Below are 12746 nucleotides of genomic sequence, written 5' to 3' on the forward strand. Positions count from 1 at the left end.
CATGCAGGTTCTCGACGGTCGTGGTTAACTTGGTGATGAGGTCCGCGAGGTCAGCCGGTGTCGGGTTCGCCATCGGTGATGAGACGGACAGTGATGGATGTCACGCCCAGAAATTTCAGGCGATTATGCAGCAACTACAACTACAACAGTTTGGTGGTGTGTACTTTGATCAGGCTCAAGCTCAAGCCCAATCTCTTCTTGCTTGGAACTTGCCATCAATTTGTCCCCACTGTCGGTGGTCTCTGCTACTAAAAATGTAATCTTTTAGTAGTCGTACATCATCATGTGTGACTATTTGAAGCCTCCATGACATCTATCTAAATAATTTAAATGTCTTGCATATTTAAATGACATGTCTATCTCAGATGAGATCCGACCAGATGGAGAAGGCAACTATCGTCTTCGTCAGTCATGTTTGCCATTAGAATTCAACAATACGCATTTTTTTTGTTTCCTTCATGCCACCTGGCACGTACGAAAACATGCGAAAGAGTTTGGCAACATCACATGCTCTTAAACTTGCTGAGCATCAGCATTTCGCTGCCTCGAGTTAGCCCGTAGAGAAACACAACTTCTAGTCTTTGATCCATATGAACGATCGAACCCTACAGACGTAGTGGATGTGGGACTTCCAATTGATCAAGTGCTGGTGCAGGTTGGGGTATCTCCTTGCACCCTCTCCGTGTAATTTTGTATTACATGCTGAAATCCCTAGGGTTTATCATACGATCATATGGACCCCCTACAACCGACCTTGTACTAAAACTCCTAGTTTCAAGTAGGTTGCCACTAGATCTCGTACAGGAAAACCTATTTGGCATACACGACCCTGCATCTGCACATTCCAACAAGCAGTAACGTGCAGGCATCGATATAGATTGTTGTAGTTAATGCGTCAAGGTCACGTAAGAGGTTGTGTCATGTTTTTGGTTCGCCTTTGTCTACAACTTTAGGTTCATAAGTTTATTTATACAAATATTGTGGACTTATTCAATACTATGCCACGTGTCAAGCGTTATATTCACAAATCGATCTACATCATCGTATAGATGGTGTATAGACATCACACTTTGGTTGGTTTCTTATTGGGTGCTTTTTATGGATCAAGAGGTAATTAATGCTGTGTATGGGGCTTCCATCTAATGCGGGGATTCGTGCTATCATGATGTCCATTGTTGTCATGTTTTCCTTTACATAGATATAAGAAAAAACAAATAGTCTACGGATGTACTACCTATGTAATCTAGCAAGACGTTTTGTTTTGTTGTTACTCTATCTTAAAAAAAACTCGTTAATTAAGAAATAGAAGTTTAACGAACAATGGTGTTTTAATATCCTTCTGAATATTTAAAATTAGCTTATCAAAATACAGATATTTATACGGACCATTAACATATTGTCAGCATTGCATGTCTGTTACTGGAGTTAAATCTACGGAAATCTAACTAGATTCCTGACGTTGAATTATTCTATAGTAAAGATTTTCATATCAACCTCAATTTGCCAATAAAAATTCTTGGCATACTATGGTTGTGTGCAATCAATAAATTATATAGCCAAACCACCTAAGTGCAATATCGTCATACAGGTCATTGCATCGTCCATTTCTCAAAGTCCACTGGCACAACAACAACTTGGAAAACGCCAACCGTTTGGGCCAATATGGACACGATCCACGTCACTATTTTTTGTGTGAAGTGAGTGCTGAGTCATATCGTTAGCATGCATGCTATCCATGACTTATGTCAGATGGACATGAAAGTTACTTTGAGAATGGCATGTAAGGATACTTACAGGACCAGTTAAAATCCAGATGATATGACTCATCATGATCCAAACATAAAATCCAACTAAGATGACTCATTATGATGCTTGAAGAACATTCAATCGAAACTAACACTCCAAAATGATCGTATGAAAATTCTTATTGTCGCATCTATAAATGCACAAGCGGAACGAAGGCACACTGCATTCCTCACACATCTCATATTTTCGAGCAAACCCACAACACTAGAATTCCATAACAATGAAGATCATTCTCGTCGTTGCTCTCCTTGCCATTGCCGCAAGTAGCGTCTCTGCGCAATTTTATGCTTATAATCAAGCCTATGGGCAATATCCGGTGCAACAGATGTTTCTTCTGCAACAAAACATGCTTAACCCGTGCAATGAATTTTTAAGGCGACATTGCAGTACAGTGACTACTCCACTATCACAATCAGCTACATTTCCATTGAGAAACTGCCAAGTCATGCAACAACAGTGCTGCCAGTAGCTCAGGCTAATTGCCCAGCTGTCTCACTCCCAGACCATTAGTAGTGTTCCGGCGATTCTGCAGCAACTACAACTACAGCTGTTTGGTGGTGTTTACTTTGATCGGGCTCAAGCTCAAGCCCAATCTCTTCTTGCTTGGAGCTTGCCATCAATATGTGGTATCTACCCTAGCTACTATAATGCTTAATGCAGTGTCCCCACTGTCGGTGGTCTCTAGTACTAGAATGCAATCATTTAGTAGTCATTCATCATCATGTGTGACTATGTGAAGCCTTCATGACATAAATCTAAATAAATTTAAATGTCTTGCATATTTAAATGACATGTCCACCTCGGATGAGATCTGACCACATGGAGAAGGCAACTATCATCTTCGTCAATCATGTTTGCCTTTAGAATTTAACAATATGCATTTTTGGTTTCCTTCATGTGACCTGGCACGTATGGAAACATGCGAAACGTACGGTAATTAATGTTTTGTAATGGGCTTCCATCTAATGTGGGGATTTGTGCTATCATGATGTCCTTTGTTGTCATGTTTTCCTTTACATAGATATACGAAAAAACAAATAGTCTACAGATGTACTACCTACATAATATGGCAAGACGTTTCGTTTTGTTGTTACCCAGTCTTAAAAAAACTAATTAATATAGAAATAGAATTTTAACGAACTGTCATATTTTAATATCCAAATGAATATTACAAATTAGCTTATCAAAATACAAATATTTATACGGTCCACTAGCATATTGAAATCATGACTGTTACTTCAGGTAAATCTACGGTAATCTAACTTGATTCGTGATGTTGAATTATTCTATACTAAAGATTTTCAATTCAACATCAAATAGCCAATAAAAATACCTATACTATGGTTATGTGCAATCAATAAATTATCTAACCAAACAACCTAAGTGCAATATCGCCTTATTGGTCATTGCGTCGTCCCTTCCTGAAAGTCCATGGCACAACAATAACTTTTAAAATGCCAACCGTTTGGTCCAATATGGACACAATCCACATCACTATCTTTTGTGTGAAGTGAGTGGTGACTCATATAAATCATTAGCATGCATGCTATCCATGACTTGCGTGAGATGGACACAAAAGTTAATTTGAGAATGGTATGTACGGATATTTATAGGACCAACTAATAGAATGTCACGCCTATAAATTTGCACCAATTTATGAACAATAGTATGCATTCATTCTCGGTTCAGGTCCAGCCTGAGCTACCGCTGCTTAGTGAGATATTTATTTGGTGACTAGATCTATTGTCCCAGATATTACTTGGACAGAATTTTGTGAGAATTTTCGCAAGTCTTAGATCCCCGTTGGTCTAGCGGAGAGGAAGAAGCAGGAGTTTCATGTCCAAACTCAAGGAAACTGATTTGTGACAGATTACCTGCATGAGTTTAATCACCTAGTGCGATATGCCCCTAAAGATGTTTGCACCGACGTTGAGCACCAGAGCAAGTTCATAAGTGGATTGGACGATTAGATCACTAAATAACTAGTCTCATATGATTACGTTGACTTTGAGAAGCTGGTGGACAAGGTTTTCCATTAGGAAGACCAGCTGAACAAGGTGGACCGCAAGAGGAAAGCAGCCCATTTCAAATCATGCCAGTGCCAGAGTGACAGTCAGAGTCCAAGGATGACTATTGGTCAGCACCTTGTCCATATGACGATGATTGTCCGACAACAGCGACCGTACTATCTAGGAAGCAAACAAGGAGGCCACCAGTAGAAGCTACCACAACAGCGTGAAGACGCCTGTGGTCCTTCCGCGGTGCCATCTTCATCAACACCACCTATTCTACAAGGTGGAAGGATCCTTTGCTACGACTGCAACGAGTCAGTAACCATCTTCACATGCCTAAAGCTGAAGAAGAAGAAGAACAATGGATCTAGACTTGTCCCAAGCCCAGGTAGCAATCCGGTTCTGAAGGTTCATGTGAATCACATCTCAGTAGAGGAAGAACAAGCTACATGGAAAGTAGTATTGGGTACATTCCTTCTTAACTCAGTCTCTCCTACCGTTTTTTTATTCTGGTGCGACTCATTCCTGTCACACCCGGAGTTTCGTCCCAAGCCTAAATCGTAAAAAGAAATCCGTAAATAACAATTGGCTTAATTAACTCAGGAAAAATCCCTCTAAAAGGAATTAATTCAATTAAATCGAGGCTCGCAAATCGACTAACTGGATTTAAATTCAAATTGCAGAAGTATAAAATTTGGCCAAACAAATTAATTTAAAACTCGGCAAAAGTGGGGTTTTCCTTTTTCCCTCCTTTTTCCTTTCTTTTTCCCTTCCTTCTCAAATTGGGCCGAAGTCCAATTTTCCTCCCTCTCTCTTTTTCTTTTTCTTTTTCTTTTTTCCTTCCCGGGCCGGCCCAGCCGAGCCGGCCCGTCTTCCCGCTCGGCCGGCCCAGCCGCGCCGGCCGTTTTCCTCCGCCCGCGCGCGCTCCCGCCTGGGCCGCCGCTCGGCCCAGCTCGCCGCGTCGCCTGCGCCCGCGAGTCCGCGCCGCCTCCCTCCTCTCTCTCGCGCCACTGACAGGTGGGGCCCACCTGTCAGTGACCGTTTCGCCCGCCCGGGCCCGCGCCGCGCCGGCCGAGTCCGAGTCCGCCGCCGCGCCGCAACCGCCGCCGCCGCAACGGCCGCCGCCAAGACCGCGTCGTCGCCGACTCGGTCTCCAACCTCCGCCCGCCCTAGCCGGTGCCGCCACCCTATAAATCCCGAGCCGCCGCGCGCCGTCGCTCACTTTCCGTCGTCGCTCGAGTCGCCGCCGCGCTGCCGCCGTTCGCCGCCGCCGCGCAATCTCGCCACCAGTCGCCGGTCGTCGCCGCCTAGCCGCGTCATCGTCTCCGCCTCGGTGTCGCCGACCTTTCCCGGGCTCTCGTCGTCGCTGGTGGACGTCTCGCGCCCGCCGCAGCTCCTCCGACCTCTCCGCCGCCGCGTCTCGCCCGTCGCCGTCACCCGTCGATCTCCGCCGCCGTTGCCGATCTCCCGCTCCAACCCGCGTCGCCACCTTCGCCTCGATCTCGCCGACCCATCCGCGCTCTCGCCGCCGCCGGTGAGCATCCCCATCCTCCTCCCCTCTCTCTCCCCTCTCCGGCCGACCGCCGCCGAGTCGCGCGCCGTCGCCGGACGAGTGCGAAGCTCGCCCCTCCTGCCGGCCGCTGCGGTCGTCGTCGCCTTCGCGTCGCCGACGTCTGGCCGCCGTTGCTTGCGCCCGCGCGTGCCGTGCCGTCGCCGCTCGCCAGTCGCCGTTGCCACTGTCCTTCCACCGTCGCCGTGCGTCGCCGCCTCGGCCGTCGTCGCCGTCGCCGCTCGCCGGTCGTCGCCGTCGCGCCGTCGCCGTCGCGCCGCCGTCGCCGTGCGCCGCCGCCGCCACTCCCGCCGGTCGCCGCCGTCCGCCCGAGTTGCGCTCTGCTCCCCTCCTCTCTGTTCCCTCTCGCTGACAAGTGGGCCCCACCCGTCAGTCACCCCGCGTCCCTCCTCCCTCTCTCCTCCCCGGGCCCGCGTGTCAGTCTCTCCCTCTCCCCTTCTCTCACCGACAGGTGGTCCCCACCTGTCAGCCGTCAGCCTCCTCTCTCCTCGCTGACGTCAGCAGCCCCATTAATTGCGCAATAATTGATTTAGGACTTTTCTGTTTAGCTAAAAAACCCAGAAAACTTCTAAAATTCATAAGTAATTCATCTAGTCTCCGTTTAGGTCCATTCAAATTTCATTAAATTCATAAAATTATCAAGAATCCATTAAAAATAGTTTCTTTTGTTGTTTCAGTAGAGTTTGTGCCTGTTTTATTTATTTTTGTGCTTTGTCGCTTAGATTCGGACCCCGCCGAAGAGCCGGTTTACTTCGAAATCGTCGCCGAAGTTCCCCAAGGGCTAGAGCAAGGCAAGTGACACTCATTCCTTGAACATATTGAACCCATTATTGCAAATTCCCCGCTTTATTATTTCAAAGGTGCATTGTTTTAATTAAAGTGTTTACTTTGTGTTATTTTCGGGTAAACCTTGTTATTATGCCGTTGTTTATCCAACTTTATTTATTGCTGGACCAGGGGTAACTTGACTAGAGATAGGCCTAGGTTAATGCTTAGCCTTGCTTAGACCAAATAGCTCATGGGATCACATCTAATTATGCTTAGTTCTGAATAGCTGAGATAATGATTCACTACCCGGTTCGGGTTAATGTCAACTAAAATATTGTTAATGGTGGGCTGTGGGTGCATGGTTTTGAGAGTCGCACCCATGGTGATTAAGGACCGGTTCACGGGAAACCCTGGAAGTCATTAAGTGCTAACCACATGCCGAAATGGGTAAGGTGGGATTTGGAGCATGACTTCGAACTATTTGACGTACCCAGGCAAGGGTAGGCGTGATGGAGTATGGACGGGCAATCGTGGTGTAACGAAAGCTTCTCCTGCTTCCGGATCTACCAAGGCACAAGAGGGGACTGCCCGACTTGGTGTAAAGGAGGGGGTGAAACCTGAAGTGTGGTACGATTAAATAGGGAGGGTTGTGTAACGGGTCCTATCACGGTCTCCTTTCTGATATGCCGTGGTGGTATGTCAGTGCACATTCAAGTGTAGTGGAGTCGTGTCTTGTGGGTACAGTAGTATACCTCTGATCAGAGTATAAACTATTCGAATAGCCGTGCCCACGGTTACGGGCGAGCTCCCAGCTTCACTGTGATTAGTGAACCCTAATAACTTGAGTAAATTGGTTATCTCTCGGGACTACTGCAACGTGGTGTAACGTTGAGTAGTGGTTGGGCCTGTTGCAACGTGGTGTAACGTTGGACAGTGTTGTGGTACTTTACAACTGCTTATTTTATTTATGCTTTACTGCTCTTAATTACCTTTACTCTTTAAGCACTGCTATTTATTTAAACTGCTGCTTTATTGCAACTAACCCTAGCCTGTCCTTGCAAATCCCGTTGCATCATTTATCTTTTTCCCCTTGTCCGTGTTACTTGTTGAGTACGGTGGTTTGTACTCAGCCTTGCTTAACTTTCCCAACCCAGAGCTAGAAGTCGAGTCCGATGGAGGTGCCTCTCAGGAGTGAGCTGTTCCGCCGTCGAAGTGTTGCCTGTGGACTGGAGCCGTACCCGCTGGAGCTAGTCAACCTCTTTGTTTTTCTTCCCGCTGCATTCCCGTTAGAATAAGTGTAATTTTCAGTTGTTTCTAAGAACGATGGTTAGGTAATCAACATTGTCTTTTTGAGTACCCTGGCTGGTCCTGGACAGGGATTTAATACACAATTAAGTTCAGAAATTCGTGTGAGGAATTTCTGGGCGTGACAATTCCTTTGTATCAAAGAAATTTACTGGATCTAATGGGTTAAGGATATAAAAAATTTACCGTTCATGCACATTCATACGCTAGGAAACCGTATGGATACAATGCATTTTAGCCCTTCAGTGACCATAGAAATCAAAGAGACAACTTTTCTAGTCAACCTTATCCTCCTTGATGCCATTCTTGGAATGGATTGGGTGATTAGACACCAAGATGTGATAGAGTGTGCCATTCAAGCAGTTTCACTCATCGCTGATGACGGAGAAGTTATTACTTTTAGATCACTGATCACTTTAAATCAAATCTCAATTAACAAGGATCAAGAGATGGAAAAGAAACATACTTGGCAATTAGAGGATATTTAGTGGTAAGAGAATACCCATATGTGTTTTCTGATGATTTGCCTAGCATGGCGTCTCTGAGAGACATTGAGTTCAGAATTGACTTAGCCCTAGATACAACCCTAATTATATGAGACTGTATCAGATGGGACCAAATGAATTGGAGGAAGTATGGGAACAAGTTGATGATCTATTGCATGAAGGTTATATTCGGTCCAACACATCACCTTCGGGTGCTCTGGTCAAGCAAGTCCACCTTTGCTAAATTAAATGCTTTGAAAATGTTATTTATGCAAAATTGTCCCTTGAGCCATTTATCCTTTCTACGCTCCTATGCATTATTTATTTCATTTATCCAGTGTATCTTATTGAGTACGGTGGTTCTACTCAACCTCGCAATTTTCCCTTTTTCCCTAGAAATTGGAGCTGTGTCCGACGACATTCTTTTGAAAGACTAGGTGAGCCACTGCTCTTAAGAGTTGTATCTCAGTTGTTTCTCGCTGCTTAGCTGCATAAGTGTTTTTCTTTTTCCACTGCATTACTTATAACTTGTTGTTTTCTTTGTCTTATATATAAGACGATGGAATTGTACTAATTTATCAGGGTGTGTATCCAAGCTGGTAGTAGACCAGAATTTAATACATGATATTTTTCTGGAATTGATAAAATTTCTAAGTGTGACAATCTTTCTCTTCTAATCCGATTTGTTTGTCCTCTATACGGTTTTCGGCTACTTCTTGTGTCTTTTTCTTCTTGGCTTCTTATGCTAGAGTAAGCATTCAAGATGTGATTAAAACTTCCCTTTGTGGAAGAAAACTTCCCATGCTGCTGCAACTATCCGATGCCTCTATCTAGATGGTCTCTTGACCTTGTTCTCCATACTCGAGTGCTATTGTACTCGGTTTGGATCTTCAGTTTAGATTGACTTGAATTTGGACTGCATTTGATCTGCCTAGGATTGTTTAAGATAATTCCTCCTCTAGTTGGTCTGAATCCAAGGCGGAGACAGATAATCTCCCAAATTCGTCTAGTATGATTCCGATGAACATGAAAGTTTGTCCTAGGCAATCTTTCAGTTGGGATCTATCAATCTTCAATGAAAATCTCACCGTACCCCTACCAGGCGCATCAACTAACAATGTATTGTATCCACAGTAAATAAAAGGGTGACAAGTAAGAGTGTAAGATCAAAACAAAGACCTTTACCCATGTCGAACCGTATGTCATTAACTCTATATCTGTACACCGCGAAATTTTTATTAAATAAACCTTTTTAGCAAGTAATTTTATTACTAAACCACCTAACATTTTTTTCCAAAACTAAACCTTTTGGCCACACCAGTGTTGGTGACGTGGCAAGACATCGCCGTCACACCGCCTGGCAATGACGTGGCTAGCCGTTTCCCAAAAGATTTATAGAGTGAAAATATTTTCCCAGAAGGTTTAGTAATAAAATTATTTATTAAAAAGTTTAAAAAATAAAAAAATTTCGTACACCGCCTACCATACACAAATCGGTAGCCCCCGAGTCCTTCGTATATAGATGGAGTGGCTTCACCCCTAAGTAACTAACTTTATCTAATCATATCTTATCTTCTAATCTTCTGCTACAGTCCAACGGTATTGTTCATCCGCTAGGTTTTGGGCTTGTGAGCCTGCACCTCTCACCCTAGCACCCATAATTATTTAGCTGCCCCCAAAATACTTTTCAATCTATTTCATAAAAATAAGCCATAAACTAAAGCCAAATATTAAAACCACCATGCCTAAGTAAACGTAGCTGTTTATAAACCTAATCTCCTCAATAGTTATAATTCATGTCATGGATACAAAACTAACATATGAAAAGCATACTGATAACAAGAAATTGCAGATAATTATATGAAGGGGGAAGTGACATGAAGATAGTTAAAAAATAAGCAGAAATACCAGATAATCATGCATTTGCATTTGTGTAAATGGTGTAACAGTTCTCTATGAACCAATATAAGTTCCAAGTTACACTGGCTCCAACAGAAAATGCTAAGCATTCCAGAAATCAGCTAATTACCTACAAAACTAAGATCAGACTAGATAGTTACCAGCATGGTTAGATGAAAGCAATAAAATAAAAAAAAATATCAATACTCATGTAAATAGTGTACTGTTGTTATGGTGAAATAATTCCAAACGCAAGTGAAATCAACTCATTGGACAACAAAAATCCATCTGGATCACTAAGACGGATGAAGGCAACTCTGCTTCCAGTGTCACCTTCATGTTGCAGGTCCAACTCAAAATCACTTGGATGCAAAGCTCGCCGCTCCATGTCCATGGCAATTACAAGCCCACTCTCCACAAATGGCCTGAATGTGTTACACAATGACTCTGTCAGACTCTTTCCAAAGGATTTACTGAAACTATGCAAATCTAGGCCCCATGCAGTTCTTAGTGATAGCATCACTACATCCATTGCCATGTCCTTCATCCCTGCACTGCCATACTCATGGCTCCATGCTCCGTTTTCCAGCTTCTGAACCCAGTCTGCATATTCTCTCATCCTTCTGGGTCTGGAGTACCTGACACCATTTATGTAGCTTGCCGATCCAAGACCAAAAGCATAGAATGACCGGTTTTGCCAATATGTCACATTGTGCTTGCACTCATACCCAGTCCTGCAATAGCTACTGATTTCATAATGGTTATATCCTGCTTCAGACAGCCGTTTTGAAGCAATCTTATAGAAGTTTGCAGAATCTATCTCGCTTGGAAGAGGATAAACACCAGGAGTATATCTGCAAATATTAAATATGACAAAATATTTATGTTAATTTATTATTCAATTAATTCATCCATGGAGTGTAATTCCACTTGCTACAAATATTAAACAACTATGAGTAAATTTTCAAAAAAAAATTGTCAATTATTGGTTTGCTGCAACATTAGGTAGACACTACAGAAAATTACCATAATTGATGATTTAAAAAAAATGTTTTTTTGTCAATAGAAGTTTTCAGGGTATGTCCAAGAGGTCAGGCCCACCTATCACTTTCGGGGATGAAACTATGATTTTTATACATAAAAAAGTTATAGTTTTATGGGAAAATCATGTTCTACTGTTGCAACATGGTAAAATGTCCAGATAATGTTATAGCAAAGTCATGGTTTATATAAATAGATGTAACTTTGTGAAATTTACTTGAGGAATATTGTTGTTGTGATGTGTAAGATTTTAATAACCAAAATCTTGTATCAAAAGTAATAAATGAGGTTTGCTACAATCGGTAGTCATGTAATGGTTGTTTGGTCTAACATAAGAAAATCAATTAACTTCCATAAAACTATCAGCGCAAATTGAGATATGACAAAATAGTTAGTCTTAGACTTGAGAATTACATAAAACATACCCACGAACAACCATAACCATTTAATGCTTTAAGTTTTAATATTTTGGCATAGTGCGATCAGTTATAACTACAATGACTGTAGCTAGCCTTTCACAGCCATCATCTGAGTTTTGTGCAGAGTAAGACTTGGACAACATAAAGTAGTTCAAAAAAATTACAACAATACGGACAAACAGAATGGCAAATTGGCAATGATTCTAGTATATAATATTTTCAGTTTCCAGCTCATAGCCTATACTAAATCCCATCACTGAATCCGAACATCAAGTGATCGACAATTTGGCCAGAACAAATTCCAAATTTCCAACTATTTAAGGAAAACACATGCACTCAGAAATTAAAATGTGATTGGCAATTTGACAATAAACACTTACAGCTGCCCAAACTTTGTCCCCTGCTCGATCTGAAGGTCATAGACGGACACATGCGTGGGCCTTGCATCGATCGTGCAGCTCAAGCTCTCCTCCCACATCTCCTCCGTCTGGTTCGGCAGCGACGATATGAGGTCCATGCTCCAGTTCTGCAGCCCCTCGCACGCGCTCACGATCCCGACCGCCTCGTGCACCTCCCGCAGGCCGTGCGCGCGGCCGCACGCCCGGAGCAGGTCCTCCTGGAACGCCTGCACGCCGAGGGACACCCGGTTGACGCCCAGCCCCACCAGCTCCCTCAGCTTGGCGGCGTCGAATGTCCCCGGGTCCATCTCGATGGACACCTCCGGGGAGGCCGACAGGCCGAACCTGGCCCGCAGCGCGTCGAGCACGGCGGCGACGAGCCTCGGCGGGACCAGCGACGGCGTGCCGCCCCCGAAGAAGACGGTCTCGAGCGGCACCCCGTCGTCGGACACGGGGCGCGTGGCGGCGACCTCGCGCAGCAGGAGGCGGACGTAGTCGCCGATCCTCGGGTCGTCGCCGTCGCCCTCGCCCTCGCCGTGCGGGGGAGGAGAGGAGGCGCCGAGGGCGACGATGGGGAAGTCGCAGTAGTGGCAGCGCTTGCGGCAGAAGGGGAGGTGCACGTAGGCGGAGGCCGGCGGCGCGGGCGCAGGAGGAGGCGGCGGGGCGGCGGCGGCGGAGGAGGCATAGGGACGAACGGGTGGTGGGCGTGGGCGGATTGCGGGCGGCTTCCGGGGTGGGAGGTGGGACACGAGCGGGAACGCCGACCTTAGCATTCGCTTGCTTTCGGGTTGGGGTGGAATGGAACCGTCGATGCGCGTCCTGCGCCGTCGTTGTTATAACGGTAGGACCGTGCCGTTACCAAATCTGAACCGTTGTTTTTTCTTTGAACCGTTCGGATTCTATGCTTAGGAGAATGGCTCCAATTATCAGGCCTGCAGGCCCATTCTGGCCCATTAGGTATTCGGCTGGTGCGGCAACCGGGCAACATACAGCAACAGGACAGGCGGCGAGACAGAAATGGGAAATTTAGCTTTTTGCCGCTT

At 44.8% G+C, this 12746-nt stretch overlaps 1 protein-coding gene and 1 pseudogene across 1 annotated transcript; one reads left to right on the top strand and one right to left on the bottom strand.

The window, feature by feature from the left end:
- Window positions 1-2026: 2026 nt before the first annotated feature.
- Window positions 2027-2491, top strand: LOC102717301 (annotated as a pseudogene).
- Window positions 2492-9835: 7344 nt separating this feature from the next.
- Window positions 9836-12485, bottom strand: LOC102702994 (heme chaperone HemW). Its single transcript, XM_040529539.1, has 2 exons — window positions 11686-12485; window positions 9836-10699 (listed from the first exon to the last, which is right to left on the bottom strand). Exons 1-2 carry the CDS (start codon window positions 12474-12476, stop codon window positions 10075-10077), a joined length of 1416 nt encoding a protein of 471 aa, XP_040385473.1. The 5' UTR covers window positions 12477-12485; the 3' UTR covers window positions 9836-10074.
- Window positions 12486-12746: the final 261 nt, after the last annotated feature.

This window comes from Oryza brachyantha, chromosome 12, assembly GCF_000231095.2.
Source record: "Oryza brachyantha chromosome 12, ObraRS2, whole genome shotgun sequence".
Classification (NCBI taxonomy): Eukaryota; Viridiplantae; Streptophyta; class Magnoliopsida; order Poales; family Poaceae; genus Oryza; species Oryza brachyantha.

Excerpts from the sequence above, each read along its gene's own strand:
- LOC102702994 (XM_040529539.1), bottom strand. The coding sequence starts at position 12,476 with ATGCTAAGGTCGGCGTTCCCGCTCGTGTCCCACCTCCCACCCCGGAAG. Across the intron at positions 10,700-11,685 it reads GGGACAAAGTTTGGGCAGCT|ATATACTCCTGGTGTTTATC; the intron begins GTAAGTGTTTAT and ends TAATATTTGCAG.